Raw genomic sequence first — 18,360 nt, 5'->3', positions numbered from 1 at the left:
TCCCCAAAGGAATACCAGGTAATAGAAATGTTGATCCTAGAGTTGCCTGCTCATAATTTTTTTTTATTCTACCGAGTACTGTTAAAGATTGCTATCCAGGAAGATAATGAATGTTGAGCGTGGCATCTATTCTCGTGCTGATGGATATCATTCCCAGTCTGATGAGAAGAGATTACCCTGCTGAACCCAACAAGACATGCTTAATCTCCCCATTTAGAATCCACTGTCCTCCAGGGGTTGTCACTTTTCTGAAAGAATGCAAGATTACTGCAGTAAACTAAAAAACGGACAGCTGCATTTCACTTCTAAAAGCAGCACTCGGGAGAGGCTCTTTGACCAAAAGCAAAATGCCAAGGAACTCTGTTGACAGCTTCACCCGCTATCAGTTAGGTATTCTTTGGTTTACAGAAACAGATGTCAGGGCTAGAAATATTCAGACAGTCGCAAAGAGCCTGATCCAAGCCCACTGAAGTCAGTGGAAAGACTCCCATTGATTTCCATGGATTTTGGATCAGACTATAGGCTGGTATTTGTTAAGGGAGAAATTCATCCCTGTGCCGCACAAGGCCTATGCAACACTTAAGTGCCACTTGAAACTGAAGTTCATTCTAAGGCCCTTATTCAACATCCGGTGGGCTACTCATGTAAGCGCTACTCATGAATATGGGTACCCAAATCAGGCCCTCTAGAGCAATTTCCGTGCTTCCACACAGCAGTGATTTGCAGAGCACTGCACTACGAGTCATAGGTGCCGACTCCGTGGGTGCTCTGGGCTGATCACCCACTGGCAGTCCCCCAGATGAGCTCCTCCCCCTCCCCCAGCACCTCCCGCACATCACGATCAGCTGTTCCATGGCATGCAGGAGGGAGGGGGAGAAGTGAGGGTGGGGGCACACTCAGGAGAGGGGATGGAATAGGGTGGGTGGAGCAGGGGCAGGAAGAGGCAGGGGAGGGGTGGAGTGGGGGTGGAGCCTGGGCTGAGCCGAGGTCGAGCACCCCCTGACATATTAGAAAGTTGGCATCTCTGCTACAAGTTCCATAACAATGACTGGTCCCCTCATCAGTAAAGGTCGTATTGTAAAATCTAACTTTTTCTGCTGCGTGGTGTTGTCCCAAATATTCTGGGTTGTACGAACTTCAGCGAGAGGTGTCAGACAGACAGCTCTGGAGTGTGAAGTCCTCTATCCACAGAAGAGTTGCAACATGGGCACTGGCAATACAAAGCTTCTCTCCTCACCCCATAACGTGCTCAGCACTGAAGAGATCTGCCCTACAGATTCACTCTCCTTTCCACCGAGAAGCCAAGGACCGAGTAGAGACGAGCTACTCTCTATTCCTGGGGGAAATTGTGTGTGTGTGTGTGTGCGGCCACTAAAAGCAATGCCCAAAACAGCCCAATACTGCTACAAATTTGCCAGGTCTCAGAGTGGCTGATGAGACTCTGTGCAGTGCCTGTGGTTTTCTAGCAGTGAGGTTGCAGGTGACACTCAACACTAGAGATAGAAAATGTAGCTTCTATCTTCACTGTTCTTTTCTTTCCCCCTTTGTGTGTGTGTGTCTTGTTTTATCTTCCAGGAAACGGAATCAGACTTCAACAATATGAGCTCCAACTCATCCCAACTCACTTCTCCTTTCCCCAGAAACGACAGGAATTACCATCTCAAAGACTGTCAAGCCATTTTTCCTTACAAAACCTCTCTCCAGTTAAAGGGAAAGGAAACCTAGGATGTGGCTTAAACAAAAGCCTAAATTCATACTTTACATTTGAAATGCGTCAATGCTTTTTTCATCTTTTCTCTATCTTTTATAAAAGGTTTAAATAATTTTAATGGTATTTTTGCTATGGTACTAAGCAGCCCTGAGGTCTCGGTATATCAAACCCTGAACCTTGGTTTAATGCTGGACAATGCAGGGTCATGTTAAAACTTTTGACCTTTTGGGTCAAATTAAAATAAAACAACAGGTCACCTGGGAAGCCTGTAGCAGAGCCAGGAATCAAATCGGAATCGTCTGAGTTCCAGTCCAAAGCTCCCAAACCTTCCTTCCTCCCCAGAACTGTCTTCACTAGAAATACTGGGCATATTAATGACTGGGTGACTCCAGTGGCACACCTCTGTCATAGCTTTCCTACTCAGATCTGAACCTTAGAGTTCAGAAACTAAGATGCTAGCATGAAATCTCCAAGCTTAATTACCAGCTTGGATCTGATAGCGCTGCCACCAGACAGGAATCAGTGCCTGCCTCACTCTGGTCTCCCCAAAACCTTCCCTGGGGGACCCCAAGACTCAGATGCCCTGAGTCTCACAACAAAGGGAAATAATCCACTTCCCTTCCCTCTTTCCTCTTCTCAGATTTCCCGCCCTGTTACACAGGAAGAATTACCCTGCTTCAATTCCTTGAAACAGAATAGCCCAAGAGTTAACTGTCTCTCCCCCTCACCCAGAAGGCTTAGCAAAACACACCTGGTCAATCTAAACAACAAAGAGATTTCCCCCTCCTCGGTCCTTAGCGCTTAATCCAGAGAAAAAAACACAACAGATCTTAATAATGAATATGGTTATAATATAAAATAGAAAGAAAAAGACACACAAAATGGTCTGTATCAAGGTGACAATAACAGGGTCAATTGCTTAAAAGAAAAATGAAAACACAGTGCTTACTCAAAATTAGAAGATACAATTAAAACATTCCCAGCAACTACACACATGTAAATACAAAAAAAAAACCAATATAACTTATTGTTTTTACTAAATCCTTTGTACTCACAACTTGGAAAAGACAGATGAGAGATAGAGAGCAGACGAGGACTCTCCAGAAGCCGAGAGAGCATCTAGAGACAACAGACAAAGGAACACACACCGACCAGAAATTTCCTCCCTTGAGCTCTTGAAAAATCGGTTTCCTGATTTTCCTCCTAGGTCAGTGTTTTGGTTCCCTTTGTTACCTTTACAGGTAAAAGAGAGACATTAACCCTTAGCTAATATGTTTATGAAACCATCATAATAGGGTGTCACGAGCGACACTTCACCATGAGGGTAAAACTGCCTCATCTCAATCGATGTTCTATCGTACCTTTAATGCTCTCAGTTCATTAGATGAATGCTGGAAGATGAGCTTCCTTTCGCATTCTGGCCGAAGATTGACTATATGCAATGTCAGGTCCAGGCTCGCATCACCACCAGCCTATCCTCAAGGCAACAGAAAAACTGCTTCCATCCCACTTACCATATTGCATGAACTGCTCTTTTTGAGCCTTTTTTTTTTAAAGAAAAGGTAAACAAAGCTTGTGAAGGTATAAAAAATAGATCAAGGTCAAAGAGGAAACCAGACCCCTGGCTGGTTAGGCCTGGTCAATGTAATGTGAGGCTGTATCATTTATTGCAGAATTAGCTTCATTATAAAAAACAGCACACTGTCAATGGAAATGAATAAGAATAAGTCTGGTTACAATCTTTCCAAGGCCTGTTGGGTCAGGCTGTTCATGAGGGGGGGAAAAGGAGTCATGATATGTGGAAGCAGATCAGCTCGCGCCTACACGCAGACTGAATACACTGTAGTATGTTCCATTTGGTGTGATGTTAGGGATGAACTTGATAGCAATTCATGCAGTGACTGCCTCCTTTCGCTTTGAGAAGAAGAACAGGTTGTGGGTTTGTTCAGGATCCTGCAACTCGAGTATGTGAATAGCAACGCATCGTATAGATTCAGTTAATCTGTATTGTCTTCTCGCCCCGACATAATCAACGTTATTGCACATAAAGCAGCAGAAATTCTGTTGGCACGCTTAATAGACTGAACAGACTTTTGAGAGAGAACGGACTTTCGTGGGGAATACCACACTTCGTCGAACCAGGGTCAGTGGAATTCAAGGGCAGAGGTAATATATGCTAGCGAAAGCAAGCGCTAGAGATAACTTTGGGTGAGTTCAGTCCAGGCGAAGGTGAGGCCCTAGTTCTATGCATGTAAGGTGAAAACCAATGGATGGAGAAACGTGGTTCTGTAATTGGCAATTTGCTGTTTTAATTTTGGTTTTTATGTCTTACTGATGTGCATATTGTTTGGGAGTCCAGAGTGAATAGGTCAATTTGCAAATGACTGAGAACTCAGCGTCAGAGTTCGCTCGTTGAAGTCTGGGTCCTGATTTTTTTGGCTGTCAGGATAGCCACCTTAAGGTCGCTATATGTGTGCCAGGAGGTTGATAGTGCTCTGTAACAGGTTGTTTGTATGATTGCCATTAGCCTGATATTATCTGGATTGGTTCCCATTTGGATCCTTCTACGGGTAGTGGACTTGTCTCAGTTTGGTCCGATGTACCTATAGCAGAGGCATTGCTGGCATAGTTGATGATGCGTATTATTGACATTGTGGAACGTGACAGTGTGAATGAAACCAGTGATGTGAAATGGCTGATCTGGTTTTAGGTCCTATGATGGGTCGCTGTGATATATGGGCAGAGGGGAGCATCGAGGTTTTCATGGATGGTCCTTGAGACTGAGTTAGTACTATGGTACGGTGTGCAGTTGCTGGTGAGAATACCGTTTCTGGTTGGCAGGTTTTGTCTGTGGCAGGATTGGCCTGCACACCATCAAGATCGGAAAGTGTGAAGGATCATTGTCCAGGATCGCGGATTTGGGTTGTAGATCCCTGATGATGCGTTGGATGGGGTTTAGCTGGCGGGCGGAAGTGATGGCCAGTGACGATCCTGGTTGGTTTCTTTTCTTCGGGTATTGGGTTTGCAGTAGGAGGCTTCTGGGTACACGTTCTTGGCTCCTGTTTGATTTCTGTTTCCTAATTTCCTCGTGGCGGGTATTGTAGTTTTGAGAAATGCGTGTGTTGGAGATTGTTTGTAGGTGTTCGGTCTCTGTCCTGAAGGGTTAGGAAGGCAGATCGGTTGTACTCAGTGCTTGGCCTGTAGACAATAGGATGCGGTCGTGATGTGGCCCGGGATGGAAGCTTGGAGGGGCATGAAAGGTAGGCGTAGCGGTCGTAGGCTTCTTGATATAATTTCAGAGTGGTGTTAATGTGACATCCACTATTCATCCCGTGGTGTCTAAGAAAGTGGATCTCCTGTGTAGATTGGTCCATGGGCTGGAGGTTGATGTGGGGTGGAAGTTGTTGAAATCATGGTGGAATTTTTCTAAGCTCTCTTCCCTGGGTCCAGCATGATGAAGATGTCATCAATGTTAAGGTACGGTAGACCGAAGGGGCGTGAGTAGACGAGAGCTATTGAGGAAGCCGTTCGTTCCAGTGTAGGCCTATTAAAAATATTCTGGCCTTGTATTTGTGGGGCATTGCCGGTGCCCCATAGCAGTGCCACTGATCTGGAGGTTAGTAGTGTCATCAACTTGAAATAGTTGTGTGTGAGTATAAAGGCAGCAGAGCTCAGCCTGGTCCAGTATGTGCTGTGGCATCATCAGGGATACTGTTCTAACAGCTTGTATTCCATCTGTGTGTGGGATGTTTGTGTAGAGAGCCTCTACATCTCATGGTGGCTAGGATGGTGTTTTCTGGGTAGGTGACAAATGCGTGTGTAGTTTCCTCAGGAAAATCAGTGTGGTCACGGAGATAGCTGCGGAGGTGCTCGTGTGGCATGCTGCAGCAAAAAAACTTCAGGACCAGACTTTCAAAGAGAAACTGTGAGCTTCAGTCATTTGCAAATTTGAGCACTAATCAGCTTGGACTCAAAAAAAGACTGTGAATGGCTTGCCAATTACAGAACCAGTTTCTCCTCCCTTGGTTTTCAACCTCTACTGCTAGAACAAGGGCCTCACCGCTTCGCTGAACCTGAAACTAACCTCGTTATCTTAGCTTGCTTGCTAAGCATATATATGACCTGCCGCCTGGAAATTTCCTACTACCTGCGTCTGACCGAAGTGGGTATTCACGTCCACGAAAGCTCACGCTCCAAAACGTCTGTTAGTCTATAAGGTGCCACAGGATTCTCTGCTGCTTTTACAGATCCAGACTAACACGGCTACCCCTCTGATACTATTCACATACAATCACATTCCACAAGGCGAAAGTGCACATTTGTGGAAAACTACTCCAGAGGCTATATTTCACATTATAAAAAGACCAAATTAACGTTGAATTACCCCCTAGTGGTAGCACACCCACGCATCCAAAGTGAAGTCTTTGTCAAACTCTAGCCTATCTGTACTAAGCGCCTATTGTTATTTAAAACGAACAAACACTACGGAAAATAGGAACAAGGTTTTTTCCTCCCATTTCTGCTCATAAAAAAAATTTCCAGCAGAGAACTGTGTCTTTGTAAAGGGATCCTATTGTTAAATGGAGTTGCCTTTCGCACCTTAGTACTTAGAGAGCCAGGACTTCACGTTGTGGCTACATTTCTATTTGGTAGCAGTGTAACAAAACACAAACAACACTGAATAAAACATTAAGACATAGAAGGAGCTAAGTGGAACAAAGGGCTAAAGCATATTGTGCACTAACCATGTCTGACCCATGGAAATACAAAGGGCTCACAATTCTAATTAATAAAATGCACAGTTATGACTTAGATCATTAGACAGAGCCTCCTGCCTGTCTGCTAGTCTGTATTATCAGAGCTGGTTTTTAGCATTGCAGGGCCCTCTAGTGGAACTGAAAGGCTGCTGGCAAGTACACTTTGACTAAAGCACCTCCAGCTTGGAAGGTTTTGAGATGGTAATTCCTGTCCTTTCTGGGGAAAGGAGAAGTGAGTTGGGATGAGCTGGAGCTCATATTGTTAAAGTCTCATTCAGTTTCCTGGAAGACAAAACAAGACACACACATACAAAGGGGGAAAGAAAAGAACAGTGAAGACAGAAGCTACATTTTCTATCTCTGATGTTGAGTTTCACCTGCAACCTCGCTGCTGGAAAACCACAGGCACTGCACAGGGACTCATCAGCCACTCCGAGACCTAGCAAACTTGTAGCAGCATTGGGCTGTCTCAGGCATTGCTTTTAGTGGCCTCTCTGGTCACCGACTCAGAGAAGCATTGCAAAATATACAGCCTTGGTCAGCTAAGCAGTAGAGTTCTTGCCAGAAATCTGCATTGTTGGTGGCATTGCATTGCATGGCTGCTTTTTTTGGAATTTAAGGTGTTGTTCAAACAAACACGCAGGGTGAAGTCCAGGCACCAGTGAAGTCAAATGAGAGTTTTGCCACTGACTTCAACAAGGGCAGGATTTCATCCATGAAGTTGACAGTCCTTGTGGCTGTGAAAAGCTGTGGCTGCGCTGAACTGTTGTCTTGAGTCTACAGCAAGAAAGCCTGAAACAAAAACATGATCAAGAGAGGAGAACATCCCTCACTAATCTTACTAGGAAGATAAATTTGAATTTCAATTTTAGTGACAATGACATTCCAAGTTCATAGGAACGAGAAAGGATCTTGGCAGAGCAAACACTGTTAGACATATGCACTGAAACACAACTTGCAGTTTTGTACCCAAGGGCAAAAAACAGAGAGGGTCATTCCTTCTGGTTACAAAGATTTCATTTGTTCTGCAGGCTGCCACTCGGCTCCCTAATCCACCCCAACAACATCCAGTCCCTGACACACACACACACACACACACACTTCACTCTCAGCCTCTTACTGTGCTGCTACAATAGTCTTGTCCCTGCTTCTGATCAGATTCCCAATACCATACCCCACTTTACTCATGTAATATTTTCCCACCACCACACACACCCCCATTAACTCCTCACAGCAGTTAGGTTGTCAGCCACAGGCTATCATCCTGTACTCAACTAACTACTAGAGAGGGGGACTGTAGTGAGGCAGTGTGGCTCCTCTCCGCCCCGGCGGAGCAAGAGCCCAGCTGGAGGTCAGAGTGGGCGGAACTAGGGAGCTTTGAGCCCACCCCTCAAAGGGTCAGGTGGCGACCCGGAACTATAAAGGCCAACCCTCAGAGCTCAGTAGGGCCCCAGCCGCTGGAGAAAGCAGACGTCCCTAAGGGAGCTCGAGACTGGGAGGCTCCTGCGGCCCAAGGCAGCCACCCAGACTGGCCAGAGCTACCTGGCGCCTGCTACCCGGAGGAGCCGCCAGAGCTGCCAACCTGCCCCGGCCTCGATGAACCCATGCTCCTAGACCCTGCAGAGGCCGATGTCAGGACCCAGATAGGGCCCAAGGGGGAGTATGGAAGTAGCCCGGGGGCAGCCGACCCCAGTGTGGCTGCAGCACTGCCAGAACCTATGTCAGTGAGTTGCGGCCAGGATCCCCACTGACGAAGCAGCGGATCTTCAGGGCTGGGATGCAGTGGAGTGGGATGGCCCTGCATCCCGCCTACCACCCAACTCTGGGGAGGCAGACTCCCCCTCTCCCTGGCCGGAGGAGGCCAAAGCCTATGAGTACTGCTCAGCCCTGCCTGAGGGCCTGAGCCTCCTGACCCAGTGGTTGTTGCCCCGCTGGAGCCAGGGGCAGATGTAACCACAGTGCAGCTGACTACCGCAAGGGCTACCGAGGGAGACCCCGGCTGGACTATTTCCCCAGACCCCTCGGTGTGTAGTGAGCCAGCGTGGCTCCCCTCCATCCCGGAGAGGGTCGAGCCCCAGTGAACTCTTGTACAGGGACAGTACATACTTTACCAGTGTATTTCACTAGCTTTTGCCAGGCTGATGACTGTTTCTTCAGCTTTGGTTTGTGGAACAGAAAAAGGCAGGGCCGCCCAGCGGGGAGCAAATGAGGCAATCTGCCCTAAGCCCCGGGCCCCGCGAGCCCTGGCCCAGCAATAGTCCAAGTCTTCGGCGGCATTTTGGCAGCAGGGGGCCCTTCAGTCACTCCGTGTCTTCGGTGGCGGGGGGGCCTTCAGTGCTACCAAAGACAAGGAGCAACTGAAGGGTCCCCCACCGCCAAAATGCCGAAGACCTGGACCGCCGCCAGCTGAGTACAAGCACCACAGCCCCGCTTTGGCCCATGCCCCCTGAATCCTCTGGGCAACCCTGGAAAAAAGGTCCATTAAAGATAGGATTTTCCAAACATTCTCTTCTGGTGCTGCAGACTGTCTGCAAGTCCATTAACGGTAGCTCTTCGCTCCCTGCCCATATATATACAACACTTGCACACAGTAAATGACAGGAGATTTCCCCGGATGGCAGATGATGGACTTAATTTGATGGTCCCACTGCTAGGCGGAGCTAACAACGCCCAGGAAAGCACTGCAAGAAGGGGCGAGGGAAAGCCCATTTGAAAAAGACACTTCTTTCCCTAAGCCCAGCAAGAAAGGAGGGAGAGCAGCAGCAGGGAGAGTCTTTGTTTTCGTGTGAAATGCACTCCTGTATTATTCATTAAGATTGTTTTTATACAAACCGAGCCGGTACATAGATCTGTCTTCCCTATTCAAGCATCGCTTAAAGAATGCAAAGTAGAACAGTGGTGGAATCCCGGAAAATGGTCTTCAATATGGGTGCAATCCTGCCCCGTCAGAGTTTGCAAATGAAAGCTGGCCCTTGCATTCACTATAAATCGCGGTTCCTATGTAAACCATACAGAGCAGGGCTCTGCTTTAAGGAGTCGCTAGAGAAGGTTGCAGGCTTCAAAGCACAGATTTTTCCATTGCCCTCTGAGGGGATGTCATCAAGAGGGTTGGAACTGACAATATAGGAGGGTTTTCATCCACATCATCATTCTGAGCCACTGCTTTCCACTCTTGAGCCCACTCCCCAACCCGCAGAGCCGTGCATGTACCACACTTCCATAGTTGAAAGGCCAGTACCCTGAGTACTCAATAGCAGACTCTTGAGAGGGAGTGAACTCTAAGGCACAGAAGTCATTCTGACCATAGGCACAGACTCCGTGGGTGCTCCAGGGCTGGAGCACCCATGGGGAAAAATTGACAGGTGCTCTGCACCCACCAGCAGTGCCCTGCCCCACCACAGCTCACCTCCGCCTCCTTCCCGAGTCCACCACTGCATCCTGCTTCTCCCCCCTCTCTCCCAGCACTTGCACCGCGAAACCTCTGTTTCGCGTGCCAAGCTTAGGAGGGAGGGGGAGGAGGAGGAATACAGTGTGCTTGTGTGAGAAGGCATGGCCGGGGTGGGGATTTGGGGGAGGGTCCAATGGGGCAGGGAGGCATGGAGTTAGGGCGGGGAGTTTGGGGCAAGAGTGGAGTGGAGGTGGGGCCGGGGGCGCAAGCACCTACTGGCGCAGAAAAAATTGATGCCTGTGATTCTGAGCATCCTTTTGTGTGGTGGCAAGGACCAGGAGGCCCTGAGCACCCCAGTATGTCATTGACCAGGGATCCAGCAAGGCACCAACTTATCCCTACCAACCTCTGCCTTCCCCTGCATCTATGCAGTGGTAGCAAGGCATCCAGGCTAACAGTCAAGTTCTTGTTTAAAATCACGAAGAGCTGAGCAGATTCCAACCCAATCTTGGAGCTGGGGCAAAGCAGCAAGATTCAGTCAGATATTTACCCTTTTCTAAATAACAAGGATTTGGTTTGGTGCATTATAAAAATAGGGCCCTTTTCAAAACTTGGATCCAGATTCAAAGTCATACATCCTCCTTGCCCAGATCTGTGGGTCTGATCCATCTCTAGACAAAATGTCCTTCACATTCTGTTACCAAACCAGTATCCAGTCGCCTGTCATTCCAAAAATCCAATTTTTCGGGGGTGGGAGTAGGTTTGTGGTGGGGGGAGGGGGAGAAAGAGATGGAAGAACCACCGCAGCCCTTCCCCCTCTTGCGGGGTGGGGTGCATGGACATAGCAGTCCCTTTGCCCCCCCTGAATACAGAGGCTGCAGTTATTCCTAGCCATGGTGCAGGGCAGGAAAGGCAAGCCACAAAAGGTGTGAAACAAGTGTAACGGAGTGGAGAATCCAGCCCAACAACTACTTTCAGGAGGCTTGTTTTGGGGGGAGATAAACTATCCAACAAGAGTGCTGCTAAAAAGTATGTAGTTCAGGGACAGTTTAGATCCACTGGGTCCTCTTCTTGCCAAATCCATGTTGGCTATTCCTTATAACACTATTCTCCTCTAGGTGCTTACAAATTGATTACTGCAACAAATTACAAAACAGCTTTGCAGAAGCAGCAGCGGCAGGTGACCCTGTTCCTAACAAGTGGCTCAAACTATGAACCCTTCTTTCTGGCATTCACAACCCAATAGATTCTAAATGGGTATTAAATACATGCACTTGGCTTCTTACCCAGCCAAGTATTATTTAGTCACAGTATCCAACCACTTGCAAGCAGACCCAGGTTGGGAGCATTTCAGGTAGCTATTGTAGCAAAGGAATAAGGCATAGCGTGAAGAAAGCCAAAGCTACTCAGTTGGCTTGTGACAGAGGCAGCACACAAAAAAATAAATAAATAATTGACCTGTAAATCTTGCCTATAAATTAGCTGTTACCTGAAAAAGTATTTATTCTACATATCCTGACTTGTCATCTATGACCGCTAAACAAAGACGGAAATGAGACTTTGCTTGTACTAAAAGTGGCCCCACCCCATTCCAGCACAGTATAGGAATGATATTTCTTCCTGTTCAGTGCTTATTTACCTCTGTTTTAAAGCACGTTTTCAAAATGTATGTCAACCAGATTACACTATTTTCATTACAAATGAGCCCAAGCCTCTATATTGGGGTCAAGATCAGGATCTCAGATCTCTAGTTTGAATGCATTGTATCTTGACAGTCTGTTCTGTGTTGCTGCCTTCCAGTAGTGAAGGATGTTTTGCAAAACAAACGGAGACAGAGCAGTGGGGCAGTACAGAGGGTGCAAAGATTAACCCTTGGCTTTTCTAGCCTTTGTATTACTGTAGTGCCTACATCCTTCTTCTCAGACAAGATGTTTCAGGACACCTCCACTTTGACAGCATTCTGTCCATAAGAAGCCAGCAATCAGCAGAGTCACTCCTGCAAGCTCTGTATTGGTGAAACAGCTGCAGAACTTTGTATTCTTTATGGCCCAGACCACCACCAGTGAGATCAATGGGAGTCTCTCCTTGCATCAGGGTCTTAAAAGAGAAAAAAAACTATCGGGGTTTTCCAGCTTGAATCCTAGCAGCCCCTGGCATTAGGGGTTAATCAACGTCCTTAGTAATAATATTGGTATTTGGATCTACATTTTCAGAAGTGATCAGTGCTTTGGGGACTTGAGACACCTTAAGGGGCCTGATTTTCAGTAGTGGAAGCTCAGCACTTTCTGAAAATCAGGCCCTTTTAAGGTGTTTCAAACTAGGCACCCCAAACCACTAGTCTGTTTTGAAAAGCTAGGCCCCTAGGGGATACTATGAACATGCTGTATTGCTACCTGTTTAGTGGGCATAAGCATTTCTCAGAACGTGTGCAACCTCTCCTTCTTGGAGTCTACCAAGACCAAGCTTTGTGGACTCCTGTTACAGGGTGAGACTATTGTTAAAGGGATACTGTGAACATTACTACCTACTTGCAAAAGGTTCCTCTTACACTATCACTTTTAAAAAACACTGGTGCTGTCTTGGAGCTGGAGGGAGAAGGTACAAACTCCTCAGAAGTTGCTGAAACTAAAGAACAGCTCTTTGGGAGCAGAATGTGGGGAAGGAAGGTCTAATCTGTGAGTCTCTTATCGTTGATCATTCCTGGTGAACAGTGAACCTGAACACAGAACACTGATGGTGTCCAGTTAGTAAGCAAAACAGTGCCATTTTAACATTGGCTCAGATTTCCATTGTAATGTCACTGGTAGTGAGACATATTTCTTATCTCACCATGTCAACGACACACTGCAGCTGTTTGACTGAGGGAGAAAAGAAGATTTCTGCACTGAGATAAAAGCTTGAATTTGTTCTTATGCCCTCTGAGTGCCTCTAGGGTTAACACTTTCTCCCAGCCACTTTGAAAGGGACCTGTTGACAGCAGATGTTTTCCTAGATCTCCACCCAAGAATTGGGTCATTAATTCTGTACTAAGAGATAAGTTTAATCACTTAAATATACAGTTTTATATAAAACAAAGGTCAAATTCCAGTTGAATGGGAGCTCTGCCTCAGTACGCACCACAGATTTTGGCCTAATTTATCATAAGAAGCAAAAGTTTAAGAGTCTATTAGTTGTATGTGTCTTGGACCTACCAAGGAGTGATCTGCTTAAGCAGATTTATGCAATTTTCAAGTAGGTTGCTTATACTCTACAATAGCTGCTTGATACAGGGAAAAAAATTTTGTCAACTCAAAATATGCAATTAAGTATTCTGACATGTAAAGTGAAAAGAATACCACCATTTGCACTGTTTCATAAACACCCATCATGCATACACATAATAGATGTTCTCTTCCTGTCACAGGTACTTCCCTTGGGATTGTATGTAAAGTGCAGTTTAAAAGGCATGAAAAAACTAATTTTTACAAGGCTGTGATTGAATTTTTGGTTGAATGACAACGTCTATAGAAGCATGTTTTTCGACTGCTAATTTTGTTGCATTCAAGAAAGAAAATCCAACTGTGGTGTCAGATCAGGAACCCGCTGCTCAGGAATGACCATTTTCAGGAAGGTCCTCACTCAATTCTCTGCATCCAATCCTTCCTCGGTCAACATGCAATTGTCTGTAACCAACCTTTCCCCTGTAAGGTGTGACTCGGGCCATTTCCACAGAGGAAGAAAAGGACTATCTGGGATACAAGGGTAGCACTAGATCATCCTCTGATGTTCAATTAACTGGAGTAGTGCTGAAACTTTTTAGCCATGTGCAGAACGTTTAACAGTGTATCTTACCTAATTAGAATGTCATCTATCAGCTGGTGCAAGCAGCAGCAACCAAGCTCTTCCAGCATATGTACTACCAAGCTTTCACTTCCGTTTCAGATCAGATTTACATCAAACTATACATATTAGGCCACAGCTTCAGCTACTATAAATCAGTTCATTCCTACTGATGTGACTGGAGCTATGTCAGTTTTCCCCAGCAAATATCTGTCCTAAAATAACTAATGTTTACCGTTCTTTGCTGTTTAATTTCCCATAAATCCTACTACTCAAAGCATCAAAGTGAGCCTGAGACCTTTTCTGTACAACAGAAAGGTTAAATTGCAATAGCTCATGAATCAATCAGTGTGCTCAATGTTTTCAAGTTGCAAAAGCAGTGCCAGGTAACACATAGCAGCCTGATAAAGATGATTCACAATGTTGGAGAGCCCCAAGTGATAACTGAGTGGTGGCTGAATGTTCGTTATTTATAGTACAAATCCAAGTTAGTGCTTTGTGCAACTCTTCAAGACGCAACAATGCTGATTAGCATGAGCATGTCGACAAATACAGCAGCTGTACAGAGTTCACATAGGACCCTGGTTGCTGGAACTTGTATTAAATAGAGAAGGAGTTTGGCAAGACCATAGGGATCCTTTAGCTTCCACCTGGACAAGTCATGGGAAGAGGCAAAGTAGAACATCAACATATTGGTTTCACCTGAAAGATAGAACCTCTAACAAATGAAGCTCCGTTTTCTAGTGTTGAACAGCACAGTTAGCTGGGTGACCAGATGTCCTGATTTTATAGGGACACTCCTGATATTTGGGGCTTTTTCTTATATAGACTCCTATTACCTCCCAACCCCCTGTCCCGATTTTCACACTTGCTGTCTGGTCACCCTAGTGTTAGCACTGAGAATGAGCCCAAGTCTGGGCATCAGGCTTGAGCCAGACTTGAGGTTCTCATCTAGAGAGAAGAGTGCTACCATCTAACATTGCAAGAAAGCAACTTCCTCTTCTGATTCAATCATATCTTTTCACTGTTTGCCTCAACATCCATGCTAGAGAAATGGCTAATATACAGTAAGGATTAATTTAACAAGAAGGGTATGGGTAATTTAATGGAAGGACTGACTCGGGTAGCACTAAGGGCCTGATCCAAAGGGAATCTTTCCATTGATAAGGGCCTACATTAACAAGAAGAAGTTAAAGCTATATTTCAGAACAGAAACTATATGTACAACTGGTTATGTCATAAGCATAAATCCCAATCCTGAACCTTAGTGTCCAAAATGTGGGTGCCTAGCATAAATCCTCTAAGCTTAATTACCAGCTTAGATCTGATAGCGCTGCCACCAGCCAGATTTCCAGTCTCTGGCGCCCTCTGGTCTCCCCAAACCTTCCCTGGGGGACCCCAAGACTCAGATGCCCTGAGTCTCACAACAAAGGGAAATAACCCACTTCCCTTCCCCCTCTTTACCTCCCCCAGATTTTCCCGCCCTGGGTACACTAGGAGATTTCCCTGCTTCAATTCCTTGAAACACAAACCCAGAGAGATTAAGTGTCTCTCCCCCTCACCCAGAGGCTATGCAGATTCAAACCTAGTCAATCTAACACAAAGAGATTTCCCCCTCCCTTCGTTCCTTAGCCTTAACCAGAGAAAAACTCAAACAGGTTTTAAAAAGAAAGCTTTATATAAAAAAGAAAGAAAAAGACATAAAAATGTTCTCTGTATCAAGGTTGACAATATACAGGGTCAATTGCTTAAAAGAAAAATGAATAAACAGCCTTATTCAAAAAGATATACAATTTAAAACATTCCAGCAAACTACACACATGTAAATACAAAAAAAACAATAGAAGCTTACTGTCTTTCTACCTTTGTACTTACAACTTGGAAACAGAAGATTACAGAAGCTTGAAGAGAGAAAGTTCACTCTCAGAGCCGAGAGCAACAGAACAGAGCCACAGACAAAAGACACACACCCAAAAATTCCCTCCCTGAGCTTTGAAAAATCTGGTTTCCTGATTGGTCCTCTGGTCAGGTGTGTGGTTCCCTTTGTTAACCCTTTACAGGTAACAGAAACATTAACCCTTAGCTATCTATTTATGACAGGTTAAGATTTAAAAAAGAAAAGGAAAAGGATAAGAACAAGTCCCAAAAATCTTAGCAGCTGTGAAGTTGCTCCAAAACTGCCTTGTGAAAGGCACTACATAAAATTACAACAACTCTTTTTTTTGCTGTTATTTTAACCTTTCACACTGATTATAACCATTGTCAACAGCTTCATCAAATTATCCATGGCTAAAAAGTGGACTCTAACATTCTGCAAGTGTTATTAATTGGTCTCAGTGGCATGTAATGAGTTTAAAAGCTCCTACCTGTGTGACCTCGGGGATGGTGGCTAGAGGCAGACAACAATTTACAGCACACCATTAACACACAGACCAGAAAGAGCCAGTGAGATAGAAGCATCGATTTGGCACAGAATCTCATCCTGTAGGCAGAAAAGAAAGCAGCTGAGTGAAAGAACAATATAACTAGGGAACAGTGTAAAAATGCTGCTAAGAAGAGGAAAGCTGAAAAGAGGCTGACGAGTGACTGAAATGATTTATTACCAGGTAATACTGACAAAAATCAAATTCACACTTGGGTTGGGATCAATTCCTTGCCAACTGTGGTTCGTAATTAGAAGCGCTGCAGTGGTGATTGACACACCCATGCATGTTCTTATGTGACTTCATTAGGTTCTGTGAATCTGAGGTTTAAAAGTAAGACCCTTGCACGTTCACATATTCAAAGCAACATTCAATTTAAATATATACAGACTGAATGTTACTTTCAGTGGGTGAGCGTCTGAAACTGGACCCAGGTCAGATTCAGCAACAGAACAGGAAAATCCCTCTAATAATTTTCAGGATAGATTTTCAAAACAAAGCTCAGCTCCTTTTTAGGCACCTATGTTTTTACAACGGCTCAGCACCGAGAATAATGGGGGCTGCTGGGGGCTGAGCCCGGGTGGAAATCTGGCTGCAATCTGCTTTGCAAGCATTGCCTAGCACATCAAGGTTGGGGAACTGCTCCTCCCAGCACTGCTGCAATATAAAGGGCAGATTCCCATATTCTCATTCATGCTGAGTAGCAACTCATTCCATTCCACAGCTCATTCCGTGGAAATCAATGGGACTATTCGAGGAGTAAGAAACATTGCCATGTAAGGGTGGCAGAATCAGGCCCAGTGGAAAGCCGTGTTAGAGCTCAGGTCTTCTTGGCTTTCATTCCTCTGCCATGGCTTCCACAGTAGCATTCATCATGTGGAAAGGTAATGTGATCATTTTCTTAAATTGAATTATGATGATGTATTATTTATACAAAGTACCCAAGATTGTGCTTTGCACTTGTACCCTTAGATTCCATCTTTTCAGCAATTGCTGTACGCAAGAAAGTCTCAAATAAAAATAGTTTATGGATGTGCATAAATTGAACTAAATACTCTTTTCATAGCAGCGACTCCTGATCTGGAGTTAACCAGCATGCTAGGATTTGGAAAAGTCTATCTTGAGCATTCTTACTGATACCAAAACACCACTCTCAAAAAACTAACAAAAACAAAACTATTTTTGTTGTTGTTGCAGATTTCTGTTCAGCTTTCCTGATGCAATTGCAAGGGAGCTTGCTCGCTTGATTATAAAGTACCTCAAACTGTTAGGCTAATCAGATCGTGCAAGTGGGTGAACATTCTGAACGTTTACAAAAAATATAAAGAGGAAACCTCACAAAATGTTCACCTCTACCGTAACGGCTTCAGGAAGCATTTCCATTTGATTTTAAACATTTAAAATACATACACCATCAAAAACCAGATCTCATGTTTTCTCATCTAGAACGGCTTGCCTCTCTTTCCTTTCCTGCATTATAAAGTACTTTCCTTCTCCGCTTGTTCATTAGTGGCAATATTGGTACTGCCCAAACAGCTCACAGGAGCACTTTGTAATATCACAAACTATCAGGCTAACATCCTGTTGTAAATATATTTTAGCAACATCCATTATCTTATGATTGAGGAAAAAAATACATTGGTGAAGAAAACAGCAACATTGGCGCATGTTCGGCTGTCCTTGCAGAGTCTGCCTCTCCCTGCAAATTTATTTTATGAAGCATCTTTGTTGCACAGTGGCTATTTAAAAAGTAAATGGTGTCTATTGATTTAAGAAAATAGTGTTGTACTTAAAGCAGCCAGACAAGATTTTTAAATTTTCTTTAAAGGAAAAGAGATATCTGCCTATCACAAGCAACTACCTGCCTCTGGAAGCCGGTGTGTGATTATGCTGTGCAAACAAAGCTGTAATGGGGGAAAACACACAGGGCCTGAATCCCATTTACACTAAGGCCCTTTTAACTCTTACAATGATGTAAAGGAGTCTTGGTGTAAATGAGGATCAGACCCACAAAATGGAGGTTCACACTGGGCCATGTACTGGAAGCACTCCACACATGGAACTCATTCAGGGCCAGCTGTTAACTTGGAGGAGCTCCATTTCAGCAGATCAGTCTGAGCTTGAGTCACCTCTCATTTAAACTAGTCCGAAATCCAGCAACTCCATTAAAGTGAATCTGTTGTAAGAGGGACTATCAATGTTTTTGGCTAGGGCCTGATCATGGTTGAAGTCTATGGCACTAAGGGGGAAAAAAAAATAATA

The 18,360-nt window shown here is 45.0% G+C and overlaps 1 protein-coding gene across 1 annotated transcript in view; it reads right to left on the bottom strand.

Moving 5' to 3' along the window:
* Positions 1-18,360, bottom strand: part of TAFA4 (TAFA chemokine like family member 4) — a 106,342-nt gene that overhangs the window by 51,468 nt on the left and 36,514 nt on the right. The window contains 1 exon segment of the mRNA XM_075073149.1: positions 16,042-16,157. Within this exon segment, the coding sequence (XP_074929250.1) occupies positions 16,042-16,157 (116 nt within the window).

The sequence above is a fragment of the Chelonoidis abingdonii genome, chromosome 17 (genome assembly GCF_003597395.2).
Source record: "Chelonoidis abingdonii isolate Lonesome George chromosome 17, CheloAbing_2.0, whole genome shotgun sequence".
NCBI lineage: Eukaryota > Metazoa > Chordata > Testudines > Testudinidae > Chelonoidis > Chelonoidis abingdonii.
The sequence above is the reverse complement of the archived record's forward strand: the minus strand, read 5'-3'. Positions and strand labels throughout refer to the sequence as shown.